The 23,857-nt window shown below is 38.6% G+C and overlaps 1 protein-coding gene across 4 annotated transcripts in view; it reads right to left on the reverse strand.

The window, feature by feature from the left end:
- Window positions 1–2,725: 2,725 nt before the first annotated feature.
- SWT1 (SWT1 RNA endoribonuclease homolog) overlaps window positions 2,726–23,857 on the reverse strand; it is a 98,666-nt gene continuing 77,534 nt past the window's right edge. For 2 of the 4 annotated variants that reach the window (XM_011227018.3, XM_019801378.2), the window contains exons 17-19: window positions 20,614–20,680; window positions 16,560–16,624; window positions 2,726–4,004 (exon numbers count right to left, since the gene is read on the reverse strand). In XM_011227018.3, the coding sequence (XP_011225320.2) occupies window positions 3,875–4,004; window positions 16,560–16,624; window positions 20,614–20,680 (262 nt within the window). In that variant the 3' untranslated portion in view covers window positions 2,726–3,874. The remainder of the gene's footprint in view (window positions 4,005–16,559; window positions 16,625–20,613; window positions 20,681–23,857) is intronic. The other 2 variants (XM_002920851.4, XR_004627274.1) reach the window with 2 other exon arrangements.

The raw sequence follows: 23,857 nt of genomic DNA on the forward strand, positions 1-23,857 counted from the left end.
AGATTTGAAGACACTTTACCAAAGAAAATAAATGGATTTCAATAATCACATGAAAAGATGCTCACTATCATAAATCATTAGGAAAATGGTAAAGAGTAAAATCACATACACACTATTAAAACAATATCAGATTCTGGTTGGGATGCAGATCAACGAAACTCAAATTGCCGGGGAAATCATAGAATTGTAAGGTCACTTTGGAAAACTGGCAGTTTCTGACAAAATACCCTATGACACAATTTCCTAGGTATTGATCCAAGTGAAATGAAAATCTGTTCACACTGACACCTGTGTGTGAATATAGCAGCTTTTTTCAGTCACAAGTCAACTCTATTTAGCCTTCCACCTGGTGACCGGATAAACAGGTGTATTCGCACAAGGGACTACCACTTAGGAATAAAAAGGATTGGGGCGCCTGGGTGGCACAGGGGTTGGGCGTCTGCCTTCAGCTCAGGGCGTGATCCCAGCATAATGGGATCGAGCCCCACATCAGGCTCCTCCACTAGGCCCCCTGCTTGTGTTCCCTCTCTCGCTGGCTGTCTCTATCTATCTCTCTCAAATAAATAAAATGTTTAAAAAAAAAAAAGGATGAAGTACTGATTAAAAACAACATGGATGCATCTCAGAAGCCCTAAGTTAAGTGAAAGCCAGCCTCAAGTTTCCATTTAAATTGCCTACTGGAGAAGAAAACCAGGGATTAGCAGACACATCAGTGGACTCTGGGGTGGGGAACAATGGAATTCATTTCTTGATCATGCTGGTGATTATGTGATCATGTTTTGACAAAACTCAAAACTGCTTAAAAATAGTTTTGTCTTTCTAGCTTAACCAAAAGGATACCAAAATTTTTTTTTAAAGATTTTATTTATTAGCGTGTGGGAGGAGGAGCAGAGGGAGAGACAAGTAGGCTCTGTGCTGAGCTTGGGGCTCGATACCAGGACCCTGAAATCATGACTTGAGCTGAAACCAAGAGTCAGTCACTTAATTGACTGAGCCACCCAGGTGCCCCCAAAAGTTAACAAACCTTTAAAGGAAAAGGCTCTAAAAGAGGGGGTAGGACATACCCATATTGGACCTTTCTGAAAATCCCAGCAGGGAACCATTGATTCCCACTGGTCTTGAAAGGATTATATACTGAGCTAACGCAGTTTCGCCCATAACCATCAGTCTACAGAATTGCAAAAGCCAAAGAAAGATCAGAACTCTAAGAGACAGCATATTGACATCAGTTTGTAGTTAGGGGCAGTGAGCCACCTCACAGTTGCATAGCTGGTAACAGTTCAAGTTCATGGGGTTATTTTCACTGGAGTGGGTTTCATTGGTAAAATAGCCAAAGAACCACTAACTGGGAGGCTGATTGGCCTGTCAGTTCAATCTAAATCAGAAAAGGGCTTTGCACGGCATCACTTACTGGGAGTGGAAGATGTATTTGATTCCTCAATAGTGAAATATATTCCCCTTAAGGAGAAAGGTAAATTCATCTTGACTCATGGGATGAAAAAGGATGCTTGAAAAGGGCTCCCACAAACGGGTGGGTTAGGGGGAGTTGTCAAAAAGTATGGACAAAATGATCCGAAGGTAGATCAAAACACCATCTAAGAAAATCTGGGTCAACCCTGAAAGAGTCAAAAGATTTCTGTTCTCCCTCAAGGTGATGGTCAAAAGACAAAGGAAAGGAGCTTCAGGTTTGTCTTTCAGGTGGACAGGCAAAGACCACAACGGGAAAGTGAAATTCGCCATGTGTGAAGTTCTAATCTGTGCAGTCCCAACTGCCCACTACAGGGCCTAACAAAATCCCAGTGGGGCACAACACTCCAACTCTTAAGCCAGCATTCCTTTGGCCCAGAATGCTGGAATTGCTGGGGTGGCTACACCCAAAGGATCCTCCCTAGTCCTCTCAGGAAGGATGTGGATTATCTTTTGTAAAAGTAAACTGGAAAAGGCTAGTGTAAAATGGTGCCAGAAACTTTGCCGGGATAATCCTCATGGATGCCCCTCATGAAATTATCACTGACTCCTCACTAAGACACGGCCAAGGGCATTAAGTAGAGAGACCCTTCCCCTGTATGACTTTCCTCATCAGTCCCTACTGGCGTGCTTATGATGGCTTCTGCTCAAAATACAATAGGCATACATACTGAAGAATGGAGATTTTAGAACTATAAGTTCCTCCCCCAAGGATCTTCCATCAAAACAAATGTGTGTTTTGCAAGGTGGAGCTTATGATCCTTAGGTCAACTGAGTTATCTCAATCCAGAGGGGGGATCCAGAAAAGAAAGAGGGAGGCTGAGGGAACCCTCAACTCCTGCATTAAACTATCATATAATAAAAAGTATAACAGTAAAAGTATAAAATGAAGATTAGATAAAAAAAATCTTAAAGATTACAATTAGAAAAAAAGCAACAACGAAACCTGACATTTCAAAGAAACAGAGTAAACATGTTTAAAAGAATGTTTCTAAGTCAAAAAAGACTAGGAAGTCAGAAGAAAGCATCTTCACATATCAGTAAAATTTTTTAAAATAATGGACAAATTAATGTACAAAGTAAAAGATATATAGACTAAGATAAAATCTATATGCATATGTGAAAGTGTGTAGGAGTGAAATTTCCTAAAAATCACAACCTATATTTAAAAAAAATAAGAGGGAAGAGGAGAGGGAGTTAACAGCAGAACCAAAACCCAGTAACAACAACCAGAAGCAGCTGAGGGATAAAGATCTGAAAAAACTTTGGTGTTGGGGTGGGGGCTGTTTCTTGCAGAGAGAAGAGATCCTCTGGAAGCTTCTCCCAGGAGGCTCACATCCCTGATGTCATTGGAGCCCCAGCTCCCAGCTAGAGGTATGGCTTCCTATGCAAACATACAGTTCAGTGGGCACTGCACAGATTGACCCTGAGAATCTGGGTAGATTCTCTTCTATTGGAGAGGGTTGCTTTTATCATCATAATGAACCTTGTACACAGTTCAGAAGCACAATTTGGAAGTAAAATGAAAAGTAAAATCTTACTAAATATAAAATTTATTGTTTCATAAAAAATAAATTAACATTTATCATAGAAGAGCAAATTAGATTTAATCTAATGTATTAACAAAAGCATAATATACTCTAGTAAATAAGGATTTCCAACTTTAACTAAATAAGAAGTCAATTAAACACTTGGTTTAGCTAGGGGCAAATATGAATCCCTGCCACCTAATCCCATAAATTCACGCTGCTTCACATTTAAGGGAAAAATCAGTATAGAGGTCTCCCCTGTTCTTCCCATTAGAAATGCACTGAAAAGTGACAAACCCAGGGAAGAAGACAAGAAACTATATAGCAAGTAGGAGCTGAAGTCAAAATTCTACTTACATTACCTTAGGGCAAGTGGAAGGGAAGTGTGTTAAGTTTACCAGGTCTACAGGGAAGACAGCTTGATCATAAAACGGCCCAGGGTAAGATTTCATTTGCGTGGGATGGTAAGCATGGCCATGTCCTAATTCTTTACTGAGGTCTGGAAGTGTCTCTGGTCAGCAACCCATGCTTAGGGTTGAGAGAGATGCTAATGCTGTGCCCCCAGGCCTTCCACAGATGCCAGAGTGGCTCCTGCCCTAAGATGATTTAAAAGATGGCTCCCCTTTCCTTAGACAGACTGGCTCAGTGTCAGGAGTAGAGGTAGGGAGGTATTGTTAACTCCAATGAGTTGAGTCCACAGTTTATCCTACAATGGATGCATTAGGCTTTTTCAGAACCTCAGATTTTCAGCAATAGGCAATCACCTTCTTGCACCTATGAGACATTTTTTGCAAGTCTCTTGGGTTTGACTCAAAAGGTAGAAGGCTACTCTTGTTCTTGAAGACAAATGCGATTCCTTTTAAGTTATATATCAGCATTTAGGTCCTATGGTTGAGCATGTCTTCACACCATCCCCTGTTTTGGGCCTCCATATAGACAGATGCATTGCACTGCTGCATGGAATATTCCATCTCAACCAGCTGGCGGCATCCAATGGTTAACTTTTCCCTAGGGGATAAAGAAATGTTAAATCACTGCAAGACAACTAGTCGGATAAATGAAAAAATCTTAACAGGATAACACTGAGATTTGAAATACATTCTTTGACAGTTGAGAGTTATAGTTTCTTAGTACAGACCAAACAACATAGGGAGATAAGCACTTAGTGGCACAGATTCTCCGACAGTCAACATGGAGAAGATCTTGGTGCAATTCCTAGAATTCAGGAGTAAGAGTTCCCATGGCAGACCTGCTGCAAACAAGCAAAGGTGGATGCTTAAAAATAGTCCTTTGTAGGGTCTCTGAAGGACTTCTCCCAGCAGGCGATGGGCTGATGTTACAGTGTTCAAATCCAAAGGATAAGCAATGCTGTAGCAGAGATCACAGATTTTTGTCTTAATCAGGTAGCCTGGAGGATACTAAGAGAAGGCACCTCCTGATGGGAGCAGATAATGGAGAGGAGATAGCAAGCTGACAGAGCTTCAACTCTTAAAAAGAACTCTGAATTAACAAATGAATACTAGCTAATTACTCTGAGCCAGAGGCAGGGAAGCAGGGAGAGACTGCTAAGACTATGCCTAGCCTGTCTCTCAAAAGCTGACTTGCGCCTGCAAACTGGGATCTGTAAGTCATCAAAGCACTGACCCATTACATCCGGTGTCTAGAGTCCAAATCTCACACAAACCTATTTAAATCTACGGGGAGATGGTCTATATAAGCTCACCAGGAATAGCCAGTGAAGCACCTGGCACATTAGGTGTTGGAGAAATGGCAGGTTTTTAAATGTAAACTACACTGTTACTACTTCCTTGGCTTCTAAGATGCTCTGGGCCATCTCCACTGTGTTGGGGAGGACCACCAGCCACCTCTCTCCACTGCCCCCCACTTCAGAACTCAGGAATTAGGATGACAGGTAGGTAGTAGTGATAGCAAAAGGAAACACACCATATTTTGAGCAGCCTCACTTCCTCAAGATGTGTGGTTTCTCTGACACTGATTAAAAGCTGACTTTTGGTTTTAGTGGCTCTAGTCCTGTTTCCTGTATTTACAGTGCTTAAAATCAATTCTTTATAACTACTCAGAAAATGATTTTTGGAAGACCCTAAGAGAGACCCAAATAGGAGAGATGTTGTAAAACACATATCCATTGTAGATTTTCTTCTTGTTCTTAGAAAGAATTTTAGAAAAACTGCATCAAATATTGTCATTAGGTTTCTCATAACTTACCTAACATAACATAAGTTTTCTCATAAACTTAAAAATGAAACAAAAAGGGCCTATTCCTGCTCTTGGTGATTTATTCCACACACGGGGGGAAAAAAAACTCCTTTAGTGCCTAGACTTTGAACCTATTTCTGTGTCTTGTCTTCTTTCTTTCTTCCCCTCCTCTTACAGTTAAGAGGTGAGCTCTGTCTCGTCTTTTCATCCTACTGGCATCTGGTTTCTTCATCTGTGTGAGTCAGCAAGCCCGGGGATTATCACCTACAGATTCTCTCTCCTGCAGCAAGTTGTCATTGCTGACAGAGGAAAGTGTCATGTGTTTTTCGTCGTGTATGCTTGGTCTCTACTGTATTATGACAGGAATTCTTAAGTTCCTTATCCCCAGGGCTTATATGTAGAAAGGCAGCATAGGAGATATGGGGGCATCTTAATGCCTTTGCGTGCCACTCTGCAGCATTTCCGGTGAGTCATATCATGTTTGCTTTCACCAAGTTGTGAGAACACACACAAATGTGAGAGGTTGCCCATTTCGTATCTCTTAATTTCTAGAAAGTTCTTCCTGGGACCTACGAAAACTACATTTTCTGACATGAGTAGCCTAAATAAAAAAAAAAAAGTCATCTAATAATACAAATATTTCACGTCTCTTACAGTGATCCTATTTCTCTTTTGCAAAGTAAATAATCCCAACTCCTAATATGTTCTGGAACAGAGCTCAAGATGGAGGTTGCTTCTAGTTCTGTAATTCTATGTTGCTCATGAAATTTCTGCAAAATTTCCAGTTTCTCTACATTGTCCTATCATGGTATCAAACTCGCTTTGACCAAATCTCAGGTCAAAATAAACCGGAAATTTGATCAAATCAATTTAAAAATAATTTTAGTGGTTATTTGATTCATTTCCATGGCTGATTTTGTCAAAATGGCATGGCAGTAGTGAACTTAAGTGATCTAATTATAATATTTGATGCAGTTTTTCCAAAATTCTTTCTAGGTACAAGAAGAAAGTCTATAATGGATATCTGTTTTACAACTCTCTGAACTTCTCTATTTATTTGCAGTGTGTATCTCAAATGAGAGAACAACGGAATACAATGTAATGTTAATATAAAAATAGTACATAATAGCTAACATCATATTCAATGGTCAAAGACTAAAAGCTTTCCCCCTAAAATCGAGAATAAGATAAGGATGCCCACATATCACCACTTCTATTCAACACTGTACTGGAAATTCTAGCCAGAACAATTAGGCACAAAACACAAATAATAAGCATAAGATTATATACAAATAGAATTATCTCTATTTACAGATCCTAAAGAATCCACAAAATACCTGTTAGAATAAACTAATTCAATAAAGTTGCGAAATAAAAGATCACACAAAAAATCAATTGCATTTCTTTTCCTTTTTTTTAAAGATATTTTATTGAGAGAGCAAGAACAAGTGGGGGCGGGGGAGAAGGAGAGAGAGAATCTCAAGCAGACTCTGCACTAAGTACAAAGCCCCACACAGGGCTCGATTTCACCACCCTGAGATCATGACCTGAGCCAAAACCAAGAGTCAGATGCTTAACTGACTGAGCCACCCAGGTGCCCCAATTGCACTTCTATACGCTAGAAATGAACAATTAGAAAAGGAAATGAAGAAAACAATTCCATTTACAATAGCATGAAAAAGATTAAAACACATAGAAATGAGTTTAACTAAAGAGGCACAAGACTTGTACACTAAAAACCACAAAACATTGCCAAAAGAAATTGAAGACCTAAATTAGTGGCATGACATGCTTATGGATTGGAAGACAATGATAAAACTCCCCAAAGCAATCTACACAGTCAATGAAATCGCTATCAAAGTCCCAAACTTTTTTACAAAAACTGATCCTAATATTCACATAGAATTGACCCCAAATTGTCAAATCTTGAAAAACAATGTTTAGAGGACTCACATTTCCCAATTTTGAAAGCTCAAAATACAAAGCAACTATAATCAAAACAGTGGTACTGGCATACAGACATACAGACCAATGGAACAAATTTAAGCCCAGAAATAAATCTCACATACATGGTCAAATGATTTTCAACAAGGGTGTCAAGATCATTCAATGGGAAAAAAAACAGTCTCTTCAACGTTTGGTGATAGGACAACTAGATATCCACATGCAAATGACTGAAGTCAGACCCCTACCTCACATCATATACAAAAATTAACTCAAAAATGCATCAATGATCTAACTCTAAGAGCTAAACTATAAAATTCTAAGAAAAAAAACATTCATGAGCTTAGCTTTGGCAGTGGACTCTTAAATACAGTGCCAAAAGCCCAAGCAATACAAGAAAAAACACATAAATTGGATTTCATCAAAATTAAAAACTGGTGTGTGTGTCAAAGGATGCTATCAAAGAAGTGAAAAGAGAAGGTACAGAAAGAAAATATTTGCAAATTATATATCTGATAGGGTCTAATACCCAGAACTTGTAACGTGTCAAGCTGCCAGGTGCCAAGGTGGTTAATAAGGATAATAAGCCAAACTGGAAGTAAAATCAACTTTTTTTCATTTACTGTGACACTGCAAACAAGAGACAAAGTAAAGGTGCCAGTTCCCTAGTTCTCCATTTTTCCTTACAGACGGGCACTGGGTTAGGGCGAGATGAAATGCAGTGCAGACAGGGGACATCATCTCATTGCTGAGGATCCCTAAACTAAGGCTCTCTATCTCTTCATGGACCCAGGGGACTAAGAGGTGGGGGTCTTAGTTCATTCAGGCTACTATAACAAAATACCGAGACTGGGTAGCTTATAAACAACAGAAATTTCTCACTGTTCTGGAGACTGGAAGCCCAAGATCAAGGCACCATCATGGTTACATTTGGCAGCCCTCTTTCATAAAAGCATTAATCCCATTCATGAGGGCTCTACCCTCATGACCTAATCACCTCCTAAAGGCCCCACCTTCTAAGACCATTGCATTGGGCAACAGAATTTCAACATAGGAATTTGGAAGGGACACAAACATTCAGAACATAGCAAAGGAAAAGAGCTAGGAGTAGAAAAGCATTGGGTCAGAGTGGAGAAAAATACCTCAGCCACAGCCTCCAAACAATTCTCCGCCAAAGTGCCTGAGAGGTGCCTCAGACAAAGCCCCCAATAAGGCGGCCACCAAATGGAAGCTGCCTGGGCTAGCTTACATGCAGACATGCATGTAAGCTCAGGGGGCTGAGGTCCTAAGCATTGCCTGCAACTCCCTCCACAAGAGCGTGATATGCTGGCTATGTGCCAAATCTGGAACGGGGAAGGCAGCTTTCCCCAGAGGAGCCTGCCAGACAAAGCCTTAGAACTGCCTAGGGTCAGGCCTGGAAGATCACACATAGGATTTGGGGTTGGGGCCAGATTCCTCATAAAGACTTCTTATTATTCAACAACAACAAGGAAACAACCCACTGAAAAATGGGCAAAAGACTTCCGTAGACATTTCTCCAAAGACAGACAAAGAGCCAATAAGCACGTGGAAAGACGCTCCGCATCATCAGAAATACCAATCAAAATGACGAGATCACACTTCACACTCATTTGGGCAGCCGTCATCAAAAAAAATAAAAATAAAAAAAGGAAAATAACAAATTTTGTCAAGGATCCAGAAAAACTGGAACCTGCAGCTATTGCTGGTGGGAAGGTAAAATAGTGCAGCTGCTGTGGAAAAAAGGAGTAGCTCCCCAAAAAGTGAAACACAGAATTCCACTCTTAGGTACACCCCACCCCCCAGATCCGAAGGAATTGGAAGACTTCAAATACTTGTATACAAATGGCAACACTATTCACAACAGCCCAAAAGTGAAAAGATCCCAAGGTTCATCAACAGAGGAGTGGATAAACAAAACGTGGCCTGTCCACACAACGGAGTCCCGTTCAGCCATAAAAGCAGGGAAATACTGAGGCGTGCTTCAACGTAGATGAACCTCAAAAATATCAGGCTAAGTCAAAGAAACCAGATACAAAAGGTCATGTGTTGTATGATTCTATTTATAAGACACATTCAGAATAGACAAATCCACAGAGAGGAAGCCGATGAGAGGTTGCCAGGGTCGGGGGGAAGGGAGGAACGCGGAATGACTGCTTGCTGGGTCTCGAACTTCCCTCTGGGGTGACGAGAACGTCTCAGGCCCAGAGAGAGGTGATGACTGCACAAGAGAGTGACCGCACTAAATGCAGTAACAAATCTAAAAGCTCTTGACCAAGGCTTTTCGTCTAAAGCTTCTTGGACAGACCAGGTCATTAATGTAAAGCAGGGCTTCTCAAACTTGAACGCTTCCTGGAGGGATGGATGACACGGAGGGCTGTGCGCCACCCTCCGGAGTTTCTGATGCAGAAGGTCCAGGGTGGAGCCTTCGGGTCTGCATTTCTTGCAAGTTCCCAGGTGATGCTGATACCCAGGTGCAGGAACCGCACGTAAGTGAACTACAACTTGAAGGTAAACTACCATGGAGTGGATTCCTGGCGTCAGAAAGCAGTCATTCCCAAAAGCGCCTGCCACAAGGAAAAGCGAGCGGGACTCCCAGGTTGGATTAGGCGGCACACTGTTCGGGTATGCCAGTTACTTCACGATGCCAATGTCACCAACTAACTTGCACTTCACACAGAAAAAATGACCTTAGAGGCTTGCCTCACCCACACGCTAGAACACACGGCTCGAGAGCTCTCAAGGCAAACAAAGCGAATTGCATAGTGCTGCTAACTTACTTCTCATATGTATAAAAGCTATCACCCAGGATACTTGTTTGGTCATCTGTTTGATAGTCTTGTTAATCTACTATCCTGGCTTTTCTAGGCCAGCTCCTTGTCTGCGCAGGGTAAGCAGCAGCACAAGCACAGAAGCTCTGTGGAAGACTCCACGAACTCCAGAAGACAAAACACAAACTTATTTATAGATATAAACACCAAGGTTCTATCTGCTGGGTCATGGAACTCAACGTTTGATCAAAGCCATTTGCTCTCTGAAACCTTATTTCCTTGCTTTATCAGAACTTAGTTTTCTGTTCTTGAGCTATTTAATTAAATGTGGTGTTGGGCACATCAACAGTGTCCTCCTTCACAACGAACACTTTATACATTAAAAAGAAAACAACAGATTAGTAAATTCAGACGATGTAAGTAACCATATTCCTCAGCATTCCCCAAAGGAGTCAGCTATCTGCAAGTTAAGTCATCCTTCTATTTTCACCTCCGTGTCCAGGAAAGCTCTGCCACCTTTCATCTGGTGCGTCTGGCCCCATGCCTAGTATGAGCCACAGAAACCAAAAGAACCTCTCTTTTGGCAGCTTATTTGAAAACCACGAGCACACCTGAGGCAAGTAGGAGAACTACCGGTCACTATGGAGACAGCACATAACTTCAAAACAAACAACAGAGTAACAAACCCAAGAGCTCTTCACCAAAAGCCTGCTAAGCAGCAATCACCATTTTTCTATGCATTCAAAATATTAGATATATTTCATTTCTCTTCAAAAACATCCTTTTGGGTATAAGAGGGACCTTATTAATCGATATCATAGTTCAAATCCCTGGCAAAATAAGTAACAAGAAGACAAAGAAGAAAAAAACAACTGCAACTACTTTAACTCTTAATATTCAACTCTGAATATTTGGTGTGGGTACCAACCCCACAAAAAACCTCCCAACTATTCTAACAGTAAAGTGAAGTCAAAATAATTTTAGACATCGAACTGGAACTGTCCTACAAGGGACTCTAACCTCCAAGTTATTCACAGTGAGCTTTCTAAACCTTCACAAATATGGTCAAGGTTGGGGTGCCTGGGTGGCTTGGTTGGTTAAGCGGCCAACTCAAAAATATTGACCAAAGTTGACAGACATTATATATTTTAAGTTTTAATTTTAATTCCAGTTAGTTAACATACAGCATAATATTAGTTTCAGATGAACAATTTAGTGCTTCAACACTTCCATACATCACCCAGTGCTCATCACAACAAGGACACTCCAACCTCATCACATATTTAACCCATCCCCCCACTGTCTCCCCTCTGGTGACCATGAGTGTGTTCTCTATAGTTAAGAGTCTGTTTCTTGGTTTGTCTCTTTTTCCTGTTGCTCATTTGTTTTGTTTCTTAAATTCCACATCTGAGTGAAATCACATGGTATTTGTCTTTCTCTGACTGACTTATTTCACTTAGCATTATACTCTCTAGATCCATCCACGGCATTGCAAATGGCAAGATTTCACTCTTTTTGATGGCTGAGTAATATTCCATTGTGGATGGTTTTATATATATATATATATATATATTCTTTACCCATTCATCTATTGATGGACACTGAGGCTGTTTGCATAGCTTGGCTATTGTAAATAATGCTGCAATAAACACAGAGGTGCATGCATTCCTCCTTTGAATTAGTGACCTTGTATTCTTTGGGTAAATACCCAGTAGTGCAATTACTGGATCATAGGGTAGCTCTATTTTTAACTTTTTTTTTTTTTAAAGATTTTATTTATTTATTTGACAGAGATAGAGACAGCCAGTGAGAGAGGGAACACAAGCAGGGGGAGTGGGAGAGGAAGAAGCAGGCTCATAGCAGAGGAGCCGGATGTGGGGCTCGATCCCACAACACCGGAATCACGCCCTGAGCCGAAGGCAGACGCTTAACCGCTGTGCCACCCAGGCGCCCCTATTTTTAACTTTTTGAGGAACCTCCATACTGTTTTCCACAGTGGCTGCACCAGTTTCCATTCCCACCAACAGTGCACGAGTGTTGCTTTTTCTCCACACCCTCATCAACACCTGATTTGTTTCTTGTATTTTTTATTTTAGCCATTCTGACGGGTGTGAGGTTGGTATCTCATAGTTTTGATTTGCATTTCCCTGAGTGATGTTTGGCATCTTTTCATGTGTCTGATGGCCATCTGTATGTCTTCTTTGGGGAAATGTCTGTTCATATCTTCTGCCCATCTTTTAATGGGATTATTTGGTTTTTAGGTATTAAGTTTTATAAGTTCTTTATATATTTTGGATACTAACACATCGGATACGTCATTTGCAAATATCTTATCCCATTCAGTAGGCTGTATTTCAGTTTGGTTGATTGGTTCTTTTGATGTCAGAATCTTTTTATTTTGATGTAGTCCCAATGATTTATTTTTGCTTTTGTTTTCCTTGCCTCAGGAGACATATCTAGAAAAACTTTGCTGAAGCCAATGTCAGAGAAATTACTGCCTGTGCTCTCTTTCAGGATTTTTATGGCTTCCTCTCTCACATTTATGTCTTTAATCCATTTGGAATTTACTTTTATGTATAGTGTAAGAAAGTGGTCCAGTTTTCCCAACACCCATTTGTTGATGAGACTTTTCCCCATTGGACATTTTTTCCTGCTTTGTCGAAGAGTAATTGACCATATAGTTGTGGGTTCATTTATGGGTTTTCTATTCTGTTCCAGTGATCTATCTTTCTGTTTCTGTGCCAGTACCATACTGTCTTGATCACTACAGCTTTGTGATATAACTTGAAGTACGAAACTGTGATTCCTCCAGCTTTGCTTTTCTTTTTCAAGATTGCTTTGGTTATTCGGGGTCTTTTGTGGTTACATACAAATTTTGCATGTTCTAGCTCTGTGAAAAATGATGTTGGTAATAGAGATTGTGTTAAATGTGTAGACTGCTTTGGGTAATATAGATATTTGAACAATATTGGTTCTTTTAATCCATGAGCGTGGAATGTCTTTCCATTTCTTTGTGTCATCTTCAATTTCTTTTATCAGTATTTTATAATTTTCAGAGTACAGGTCTTTCACCTCTTTGGTTAGGTTTATTCCTAGGTACCTATGGTTTTTGGTGCAACTGTAAATGGGACTGTTTTCTTAATTTCTCTTTCTGCTGCTTCATTATTAACGTATAGAAATGCAACAGATTTCTGTATATTGATTTTGTCTCCTGTGACTTTACTAAATTCATCTATCAGTTCTAGCAGTTTTTTGGTGGAATCTTTTGGGTTTTCTATATATAGTGAAAGTTTTACTTCTTCCTTGCTGATTCAGATGCCTTTTATTTCCTTCTGTTGCCTGACTGCTGTGGCTAGGACTTTCAGTACTATGTACTATGTTTAATAAAAGTGCCTTGTTCTGGGGCGCCTGGGTGCCTCAGTCAGTTAAGCGGCTGCCTTCAGCTCAGGTCATGATCTTGGGGTCCTGGGACTGAGGCAAGCATCTGGCTTCCTGCTCAGCAGGGAGCCTGCTTCTCTCCCTCCCCCTCTGCCTGCTTATCCTTAAGCACTCTCACGAGCACGCACGTGTTCTCTCTCTCTCTCTCTCTCTCTCTCTCTCCCTCATGCTGTCTCTCAAATTAGTAAAATCTTTAAAAGTGTCTTGTTCCTGACCTCAGGGGTAAAGCTCTCAGTTTCTCCCCCATTGAGGATGATATTAGCTGTGGGTATTTCATAGATAGCCTTTGTTATGTTGAGATATGCTCCCTCTAAAGCTACTTTGTTGAGAGTTTTTATCATGAATGGATGTTGTACTTTGTCAATTGCTTTTTCTGTGCCTATTGAAATAACCATATGGTTCTTATCCTTTCTCTTATTGATGTGATGTATTCAATTGATTTGTGAATATTGAACCACCCTCACAACCTGGGAATAAATCCGTGATCGTGGTGATTTTTTTTTTAAGATATTATTTTCCCTTTGACAGAGAGAGATATAGAGAAAGAGCACAAGTAGGGAGAGCAGCAGGCAGAGGGAGAGGGAGAAGCAGGCTCACCGAGCAGAGAGCCCAATGTGGGACTTGATCCCAGGGTCCTGGGATCATGACCTGAGCCAAAGGCAGACGCCTAAGGCACCCCGCTGAACTATTTTTTTAATGTATTGGTGAATTCGACAGATGTTTTCTTTTTTTCTTTCCTTCCCTCCCCCCCTTCTTTCTTTCTTTCTTTCTTTCTTTCTTTCTTTCTTTCTTTCTTTCTTTCTCTCTCTCTCTCTCTCTCTTTCTTTCTTTCTTTCTTTCTTTCTTTCTTTCTTTCATGGAGGGGGCAGAGAGAGAGAGAGAATGAGCAAGCTGGGAGGGGGTAGGCAGGGGACAGAATCTTAAGCAGGCTCCACGCCCAGCACAGAGCCCAACGTGGGACTGGATCTCGCAACCCTGAGATCATGACTTGAGTGGAAATCAAGAGTTGGATGCTTAACCACCTGAGCCACCCAGGAGCCCCAACAGATGTTATATTTTTGACACAAATCTCTTGTACACAAACCTTTAAATGTGGCCTATCTGTAAAGACCTATAATAAGAGTATAACTGATTGACATTCTGAAGATAAACGTAAAAAAATCATTTCACCCCCAGCTACTACAGGCTATGCATGCCCAATGGTTTTAGATTTTCTTGGAAAACTTAATCTAATGAGTAAGTGAGCTTTCATAGCTGTACTTAGTAACAGTTGTGCATAATTATCAATCTTTGTGTCTTGATACCAAATAAACTTATCTAGAGTTTAACAGTAGATGCACTTTGAGAGTTAACACTCACTGTACCTGCTCATAAAATTATATAGCAATGCAGATACATGTGTAAGTTAAAAATCGCAAATGAGTTGCGGGTCAGTGACACAAGTGGCGTATTACACAGCAGTGAACGGACAGTCAGGCCTGCTACGGCACCTGTTTTGAACACATGAACTGTTTCCAACACCACTGATATATTAAAGAATAACTTGAGCACAATGCAAATTTCACATATTCTTACATATAATTTCAGAGGAACAGAGGAAACGACCCAGCTAAACAGAGGAAACGACCCAGCTAAACCGAGCTACTTAGGAATACACAAAACACACACATGCACACCCTTGAAACATGTACCAGAAACTCACTCACATTGGGTGTTGCAACTTTACATTCAATTTCAGATAAGCTTCCTTCCACCGCATGACACTGACCCACAAGCTGCAACCCTTCCAGGGACCACTACCACACGCCAACTTCAGCTCGTTTTCAACGAAAACAGTCAGATTTATCGTCACATTTACATATTTCTTCACCATTTAACATGTGTAAAACTGATGCCATTTTGATTAGGTCCCTATCCTCTTTTTAAATGTATCTCTTAGTAAGTTTTTGAGTGATGTGCCTCAGACCCATTTTTCCCACGAGCCTTTCTCTTGCGTGATTTTGCATAGCACAGAGGTGCTATTGAGGAACAAATATGTCATGTCACAGTAGGACTGACTGTAAACCAACCATTGCTCCATGCCTCCATGTGATGAATCTCAACGTTGAGTCAAAAAAGAATGGTGAGAAGGGGAGTATGAGACCGGAGGGCAACACTGACAGTGTTAAGTGGGGTTTTGTTCCTTATGAATTTGTTTGCCTGGCTCAGGACTGGAGGGCTTCACACATACACCCTGTGTATTAAAGAATCAGATCTATACTGCTTCCCCTTTCTTGTTACATATGAATGCTGTACACTAAATTTTTTTAAAAGAGTATATGTGATACCATTAAGTACAAAAGCAGGTGAAATTAATCAACATATTTTTATTGATACATACACCCATAAAGATGAGAATTATAAACACAAAACTCTAAGGAGAGGCTGGAAGAGAAGACATGCATAGGGATGGATAAAGGTGTATTTTGTCAACTGAATGATAGGCATGAGTATTTTTTGTACTAGTTTGTCTTCAAAACATGGTCTGGGGAAAATAAGTCAAAGGGTCATGAGGTCAAAGAGGTCAAAGCTATTTTCATAATAATACTAAGACATGATTTGCCTTTTGCATTCTCATTCTTGCAAGAATGTACAATAGTTTTCTAGCGATACATGACGTAATTATCAAAACAGACTAAATTCAAAAGCAGCTATCAGAATCCATCTGTCTTCCAGGAAGACAGACATTAAGAGATTTGCAAAAATGTAGAATCTCACTCTTTTTATTTGGGAAAAATTATTTTCATAATTATATGTTCCTTATTTTAACATGTAATTAGTTATTATTTTGAAATGAATATTTTTAAATTTTCAATTCTAATTTCTAATCTAGAAAATATAGATAGATATGACCTACTTAAACAAAAGGTCTTCAGGGTCTTCAACAATTTTGTAAAATATAAAGAAGTCTTGAGGCCAAAAAAATTGAGAACCACTTTAAACCTTATACCTGTGTTTATACATACACACACACACACACTCTTTTTGTATGTATGAACTATTTCATATTAATAAAGGTAAAAAAACCATAGTGTACTGCAGACATAAAAAGAATCCTTCGTCAGCAAACCAAGTGGTGCTGTGTACGGTAAAAGCTTATGACAACAGCATTATCTGTAATACAGACGGGACTTACCGATACTCAGACTGTGACACACAATCATAAAGTTCCTGGGCAGTGAATTGGACATTTCTATTTACCTGAAAAGAACCAAGATGTAGTTATTAAAAATGCATATGAAGTCAAATGAGCAGTAAGAGCACAAGTAGAGTGACTCATACTCTGAGGGAACAGAATGTCCAGTTTCTAGTGTTTGCATGAAAAGAACAATCACAAGTTCAGTGATTGCAGTGTTTTACACAACACTGAACTGTGTGTAAAAATACTCGTCCTCATGTTACAACTTAATCTGTTCACAGAACCAGAAGAAGTGATCCAGGGTTTGGGGTTATGGGAATCTCAACGAAGCAGATAATCACTTTGTAGACAAGTGGAAAGAAAAAAATGTGTACTCCATGCAATGCTAAGTTTCACTCCTACTGGCTCTTATCAATAGATTCAGGCTTCAATGAGCCTAGAGTTTTAGAAGATTTCTGAAGCACATATTCAATATTTCTTTTCTAAAAGAAGCAAATGTTAAAAAGTTAAAATAACTCTATATTTAAAGGACTGGAGTAAATTTGGAGTCATAGAGGTAGATGATTTTAAAAGCAGTAGTAGCCACATCTTGTTTATATCCTGAACATTAGAAATAATTCAAGCTGAAAGAAAAAGTTAAGCATTCAACTTTAACAACATTTGAATACTATGGCTGACCCTGCAAAAATTATTACTGAAGGATCTTCACTTTCATTTAAATACTAAGTTAATTTTCTTTTAAAGTTTAATTTACAGACATTTTCTAAAGAAATGTCTTTTTCAGACTATCAAGGTCCAAATATTTTAACTAATATGTTTAACTTCATAACATAATTCAGAAATATAATTTACAATACTATAAATATAAAAGTCCTTTATCACACAAAGACTCATCATGGCACACATGTGGAGACACAGTGATGGAATCCTGTATTTCTTGAGGCTATATTCTACTTATGTGCAGGGAAAAATCTGGATATTAATAAATTCTTTTTATCAGATAACAAATAGCACAGTGCCTAAATTTTCAGAAATTCTGAATTAGTGATGGAAAACTAAATGAGACTATTTTCTGTTCAATTTACTTAAAAAATATTTAAACAATTGGTATAAATTTTTCAGTGAGGAAATTATCATATTGTGTAGAAAATGTTTCATTCACTAAAGGTTAAAAATACACAGTTGTTTTTTTTTTAAGATTATTTATTTATTTATTTTAGAGAGAGAGAGGGAGAGCGCATGTGACTGTGCAAGCAGGGGTAGGGGCAAAGGGAGAGAGAGAAACACAAGCAGACTCCATACTGAGTGTGGAACCCAATGCAGGGCTTGATCTTATGACCCTGAGATCATGACCTGAGCCAAAAAACCAAGAGTTGGATGGACACTCAACCAACTGAGCCACCCAGGTGCCCCCATAGTTTTTATTTATTTATTTTTTAAAGATTTTATCTATTTATTTGTCAGAGAGAGCGAGCGCACAAGCAGGGGGAGCGGCAGGCAGAGGGAGAAGCAGGCTCCCCGCTAAGCTAAGCAGGGAGCCCAGTGCGAGACTCAATCCCAGGACGCTGGGATCATGACCTCAGCTGAAGGCTGACGCTTAAACAACTGAGCCACCCAGGCATCCCATCCCCCCACAGTTTTTAAATACAACATTTTAAATCTATATAATCCTAAATTTTACTTAAAAGTAGGATTATATGTTTAATGTTATTTAATTATATTTAATATTTAATATTATATTTAATGACTGTATAAAACTGGTATGTAATTATAATTAATTTTTTAGGTACTTCATAATTTTTATTAAAAGAACTAAAAATGTTTAAGGTATACATTTAGAGCTAGACTGTCAACCAGTACAATTCCTTTTTCTTTAAGTGTTCTACTCTCATGTCAACGAAACCCTGATATTTTCGCTATTGTCCCAATATCCAGGACCTATAATGTATGCAAACTTAAGGCCAGCAAATGTCAACAACCTTGCAGATGTTTGAGCAAAGGATGAAGGAAATAATCTGTTCTTTATCAACTGTTGAGAAAAATCAGCTTAAGAAGTGGTTTTGAACCTGATGTGAATAAAAAACATGAATACAAAATAGCTCCTTAAGCCTTTAGATTTTTAAGAGAAAAAAGTATCTAGATGCAGCGTTAGTTTTAAAAGCAATCACCCACATACATTTAGACACTCATCCCAGACTACAGGTGAGGTGTAACGGTGGTGTGGATCCAGGTCACAGTGGATGACTTAAAAAGTAGGCAGCTAATTTACTACTAATAAAGGAAAACTGAAGCACAAATTCACGACATATACCACAGGTTCTAGCCTGAAATATCTCTTTTCATCATATTCATCAGTTTAGATAGATTTTGAATTACTGATATTGGGACATTTTGAATTACACTGTTAAATATCATTTCTATGTTCAAGTGCACAATTTTAACTCTCAGGGAAAAAAGAGCTACCAGATGCCTTTGTCAGTACATACAGCTGACTGTGGAAATGGTGTCCTCAGTTCTTTGTTGTACTGCTTATAATGGAAGCCAGGTATTAGCAATGGCTATATTAATTCTTAAAAATTCAAGAACAAAAGGCAAAGGTTAAGTATTAAAATAGCTAAACATCTTAAAGGATTTAGATGGTCTCAAATGTGATGTTTATGTGAGAAACACCTCCAAGGTAGTAACTGGTATGGGGCGGGGGGAAGTGCTGCTAAGAGAAAGGATTTTAAAAATCTGGGAATCATCTTATACATAATGAGTTAGACATTTTCTCCCAACACTCTCAGCAATGGAAAGTGCTAAACTCAAAAAAGACCAATGTCCCAGATTTTTCCAGGATATGCGATTTTAAAATTGCCCTATTGTTTCCACAAATATATTTTTGTTAAAATTAATAACTCCATTTAAAATTCAAAAAGCATGATGAAATAATTATATAAATCATCCCAAAGAAGAAGTCCTCTTAATAAGTCCATCACATGGTCAATACAGTATTAAGGCTGATTTTCTAAAAAACACGTGTAAACACTACTCTTTCCAAAAAATAGGTAACACTATTGAACCCTGAACTCTGTGTCTGGTACTGTTTGGAACACTTCATCTACATGAAGCTATTTAGTCTTTAAAGAATATCCATAATTTATCTACTGATGTTATTGCCATTTTACAGATGCAGAAACTGAGACAAAGAGAATTAAATAACTCTTCTAAGAGCATACAGCTGATAAGGAGTAGAACCAACATTTGAACACAGGTAGTTTGACCCCAGTCTGTGTTCTTAATGTCAGATGTTACAGACAAAGAGTTATATAAAGAGCAAACCAGAAATAAAAGTGAACAGATTTTAAAAAGTTGGACACCATAAGAAATGTGAGAACTGAATATATGTCACATTCCTTCATTTGGAGCATTTAAAAACTTACACACACACTTGAAAAGAAAGAACACACAGGAACATGGGCAGAGAAACGAAGATCAACAGAGTGCTCTCCCTGGCTCAGCGCCGAGGAGGAAAGCTTGCAAGTTAAGTCACCAAACACACAGAGCCGCACCGCAGCCCTCCGCTCTCACACCGAGGGTGTGTCCTGCCGCTACACAGGAAACCAATCACAGCTTTCCTCCTCACTAACCGCGGTTCTCAGAGGCGGCTCTCTCCCTGGGGGCCACCTGGGTCTGTGAGCTGAGTGGGGCGGCAGGGTATTTTCGGTTGTCACAGGACTCAGATATTGGGATTTAGTACGTGAGGAGCCGCGATGCTGAACACCCGGCAGAGTTCCACACAATGGAGAAATGACCCGCCCCGAAACGCCAACCGTGCCCTAATGAGAAACAATTCTGTGTTGGAGACAGTGTGTTATTATAGGACTCCATGTTTTTATTTTATGAATGAAAGAAAAAATTTGATCTTTGACAAACTTCCGTGGCCTTTAAAAAATTAAAGCAAATGCCAGTTAAATAGCATCCGGATGGTTTTAGACCTCTATCGTGTTTATTTATAGTAAAACTTGTTTATGGTAGAAATATGATAAGCATTTTAAAATATTTTTCATACCTCATACTTGATTAGGAAGTTATAGAGAGTCTCAACATCTTGATAATTACTGTTAGGGGCCAAAATCCTAAAAAATAAAATAAAAACAAAGGAATGGGGATGAATGATTTAAAAAAATAATACCTTAAACTTTTCTTTAAAACATATCCATACTGTGAGATCATTTATTGTATGATCAGTTTAATTCAACAGAGATCAATTTATTAAAATATTTTTATTTACACTGATACATCACTATTTAACCAACAACCGTAAGCATTCTTACATGAAATTCACCTTTTGAGCTACAATAATACAGATTTCTCAAAAGGTAGACAGAAATGTGATGCGCATTTATACTTCACACCTTTTAAGAAGCAGGTAATGCTTGAAGAGTTCCCATAGAAATGTTCAACCGATCCCAGGGGACAACTGATTAAACTATCAGACACATGAAAGAAATCCTAATAAAAAATTTCTGACTAAATTCAAATAATACTGTTTGAACTATCAGCCTAGGATAGTATGAAAGTGTGAGTAAACAGAGCATATCAATGACTGAGAATAACACTGAGTCATAAAAGTAACAATGGAAAGTAACATAAATGACATAAAAATAGAAATATATAAATAAAACACAAATGGAAACAAGGAAAAAAATAAAAATAAAGAAGAAATGGAAGAACATATTTCTCCATCTAGCAGTAGACTATTAACTCTTATTTTCTTATACTATGGATTTCTTAATCCTTTTAGGATGAAGGTTTTTTGGGGGTTTTTTTTTGCTTTTGAAAAAAGAAAAAGTGTTTTTTTTAATTTTGGTATAGTGATGATGAGCCATGCCTGCCTGCCTGGGTTTTCCAGCTGTGTGACCCTGAGTGAGTTCTGTGTGACTTATTTTCCTTTACCTGTTAAAGGAGCATGGTAGTAGTCCTTACTTCATAGGATTCTCACCAGAATTAAATGAGTTCCTTAAGAAAAGTCTTTAGAATTACAGTGTCTGACATACAGCCAGCACTACATATATTATCAAATATAATAGTAACAATAACAACTATTATCATCTAATAGTTTCAAGCCACAGAATAACTGCACGATGATCTAACTAATGAGAAATCAAGCCACCTCAATTCATTCTTAAAATACAAATGCCTTGGCCTGGGTGGCTTAGTCGGTTAAGTATCTGCTTTCAGCTCAGGTCATGATCCCACGGTTCTGGGATCGAGCCCAGTGTTGGGCTCCTTGCTCAGTGGGGAGCCTGCTTCTCCCTCTGCCTCTGCTGCTCCCCCTGCTTGTGCTCTCTCACTCTCTCTCACATAAATAAATAAAATCTTTTTAAAAAAATACAAATACCTTTTAATTACAATGTCACTAGGTCCTCACATCCTTGCCAATGCTTGACAACTTCGGACTTTAGAGTTAACTGATCTCAATAACCTTAATCAGATCTTTAAACTATTTGGCTTTTATTAGACTTGTGGGAAATCTCTTATAATAATTTTTCAGGACATAGTCACATTTTTAAAGGGGCTGTACTCTTTGGGAGGAGACACATACAGAACACAAAAAATAGTAGTTTCATGGAAAAACTTTTCACCCAACAAGTAATTTTAAAATACAAATAATCTCCTAACCAAAAAAGAGGAAAAAAAAAAGATGGGGGGGAGGATAATACATTAGAGAGAGTCCATAAATAATTCACTTAAGAAAATGAAAAGAGGGGCGCCTGGGCGGCACAGCGGTTAAGCGTCTGCCTTCGGCTCAGGGCGTGATCCCGGCGTTGTGGGATCAAGCCCCACATCAGGCTCCTCTGCTATGAGCCTGCTTCTTCCTCTCCCACTCCCCCTGCTTGTGTTCCCTCTCTCGCTGGCTGTCTCTATCTCTGTCAAATAAATAAATAAAATGTTTTAAAAAAAAATGAAAAGAAAGCAATCTAGGTAAGTTGAACTAATCTTTCAGAAAGGCAATGGAAAAAAATGGGGTATCATAATTTTGTAATCAAATGTAAACCAACTATCAGCAATGTGGAATAATTTACATCTCTTCATTTTTCTAGTTTTGGATTATTTCCATAAAAGAGGATTAGGAAATTAGACATAACAAGATGTTTTATATTAAAAGCCTTATAAATTCCAAGCTAATATTGCAAAAGAAAGTACTTTTCCAGAGAATAAAATGAACATCTCTGTCCTGAAATACTTCACAGGACAATTGGTTTAATGGTAAACTAGTCATTTATCTATAGCAACAAGTCATACCTACAGTAAGGAATAAAGAAAATAATTACATCATTCTAGTTTTCCAATTTTTTCAAAAATTATACACTCTCAACCTAGTTTTTTTTTTTTAGTAATTTTACTGAGGTACAGTTTACATACTATAAATTCACTCATTTTAACAACACAGTGATTTTTAGTAAGTTTGCAGAATTGTACAACGATCCCCACAATCCAGTTTCGGAGCATCTCCTTCACACAAAACAGATGCCTACTGCCCATTTGCAGTCACTTTCTGTTCTCACCTCCAATTCCAGCTCCAGGCAACCACTAATCTACTTTCTGTCTCTAGAGTGTTTTCAGTCTGTCAGTTCTTTTCCTCTTATCATTACAAAGCACAGTTGTCTCTATAAATAATATCCTACTATAATACAGAGTCCAGTTGATAAGTCAAAATCTAGTGGACAGTGGCTAAACCTCAGAATGTATCTGGTAAGTCAAAAAGCAAGATGCATAGTAAAGATGCCCAAGAGCAGAACAAGAGACCCTTTATTCTCTCATCCAACAAATATTTGGGACCTACTACGAGCCAAGCACTGTTCCAGGCCCTTGGATACATTAGTGAACAAAAAGGCAAAGAGGCATAGTAGACCAAAGCATCATAATTCTAAAGAGCTTGTGAAAGAAAAAAAAAAAATCCTGACCAAGCACAGGAAGATAATGAAGGAAGAAAAATATCTCATTGTTACCCATTTGACAATCTCCTCCCACTTGTCAATTGCTACTTGTAAACAAACAAGTTTACAAGTAATTCCAGTGATGAAACACAGGAATTTTAAGTTTCTAGGGAAGAAGGCATTTGCTCCAATTGTAAAGATCTGATTATCTGACAAAATATCACAAAATTATATTCTAATGAAGAAAGGCATATTGGTATGTCAGCATCATTCACAGATATGTTATTGCTACAATCAGACTAAAACTATACAAGCTATTCTTTAAAACTAGGATATACATTATAGGATTTGTTATAAAATTTACTATTCTTA

Source organism: Ailuropoda melanoleuca, chromosome 8 (genome assembly GCF_002007445.2).
Source record: "Ailuropoda melanoleuca isolate Jingjing chromosome 8, ASM200744v2, whole genome shotgun sequence".
Lineage (NCBI taxonomy): Eukaryota > Metazoa > Chordata > Mammalia > Carnivora > Ursidae > Ailuropoda > Ailuropoda melanoleuca.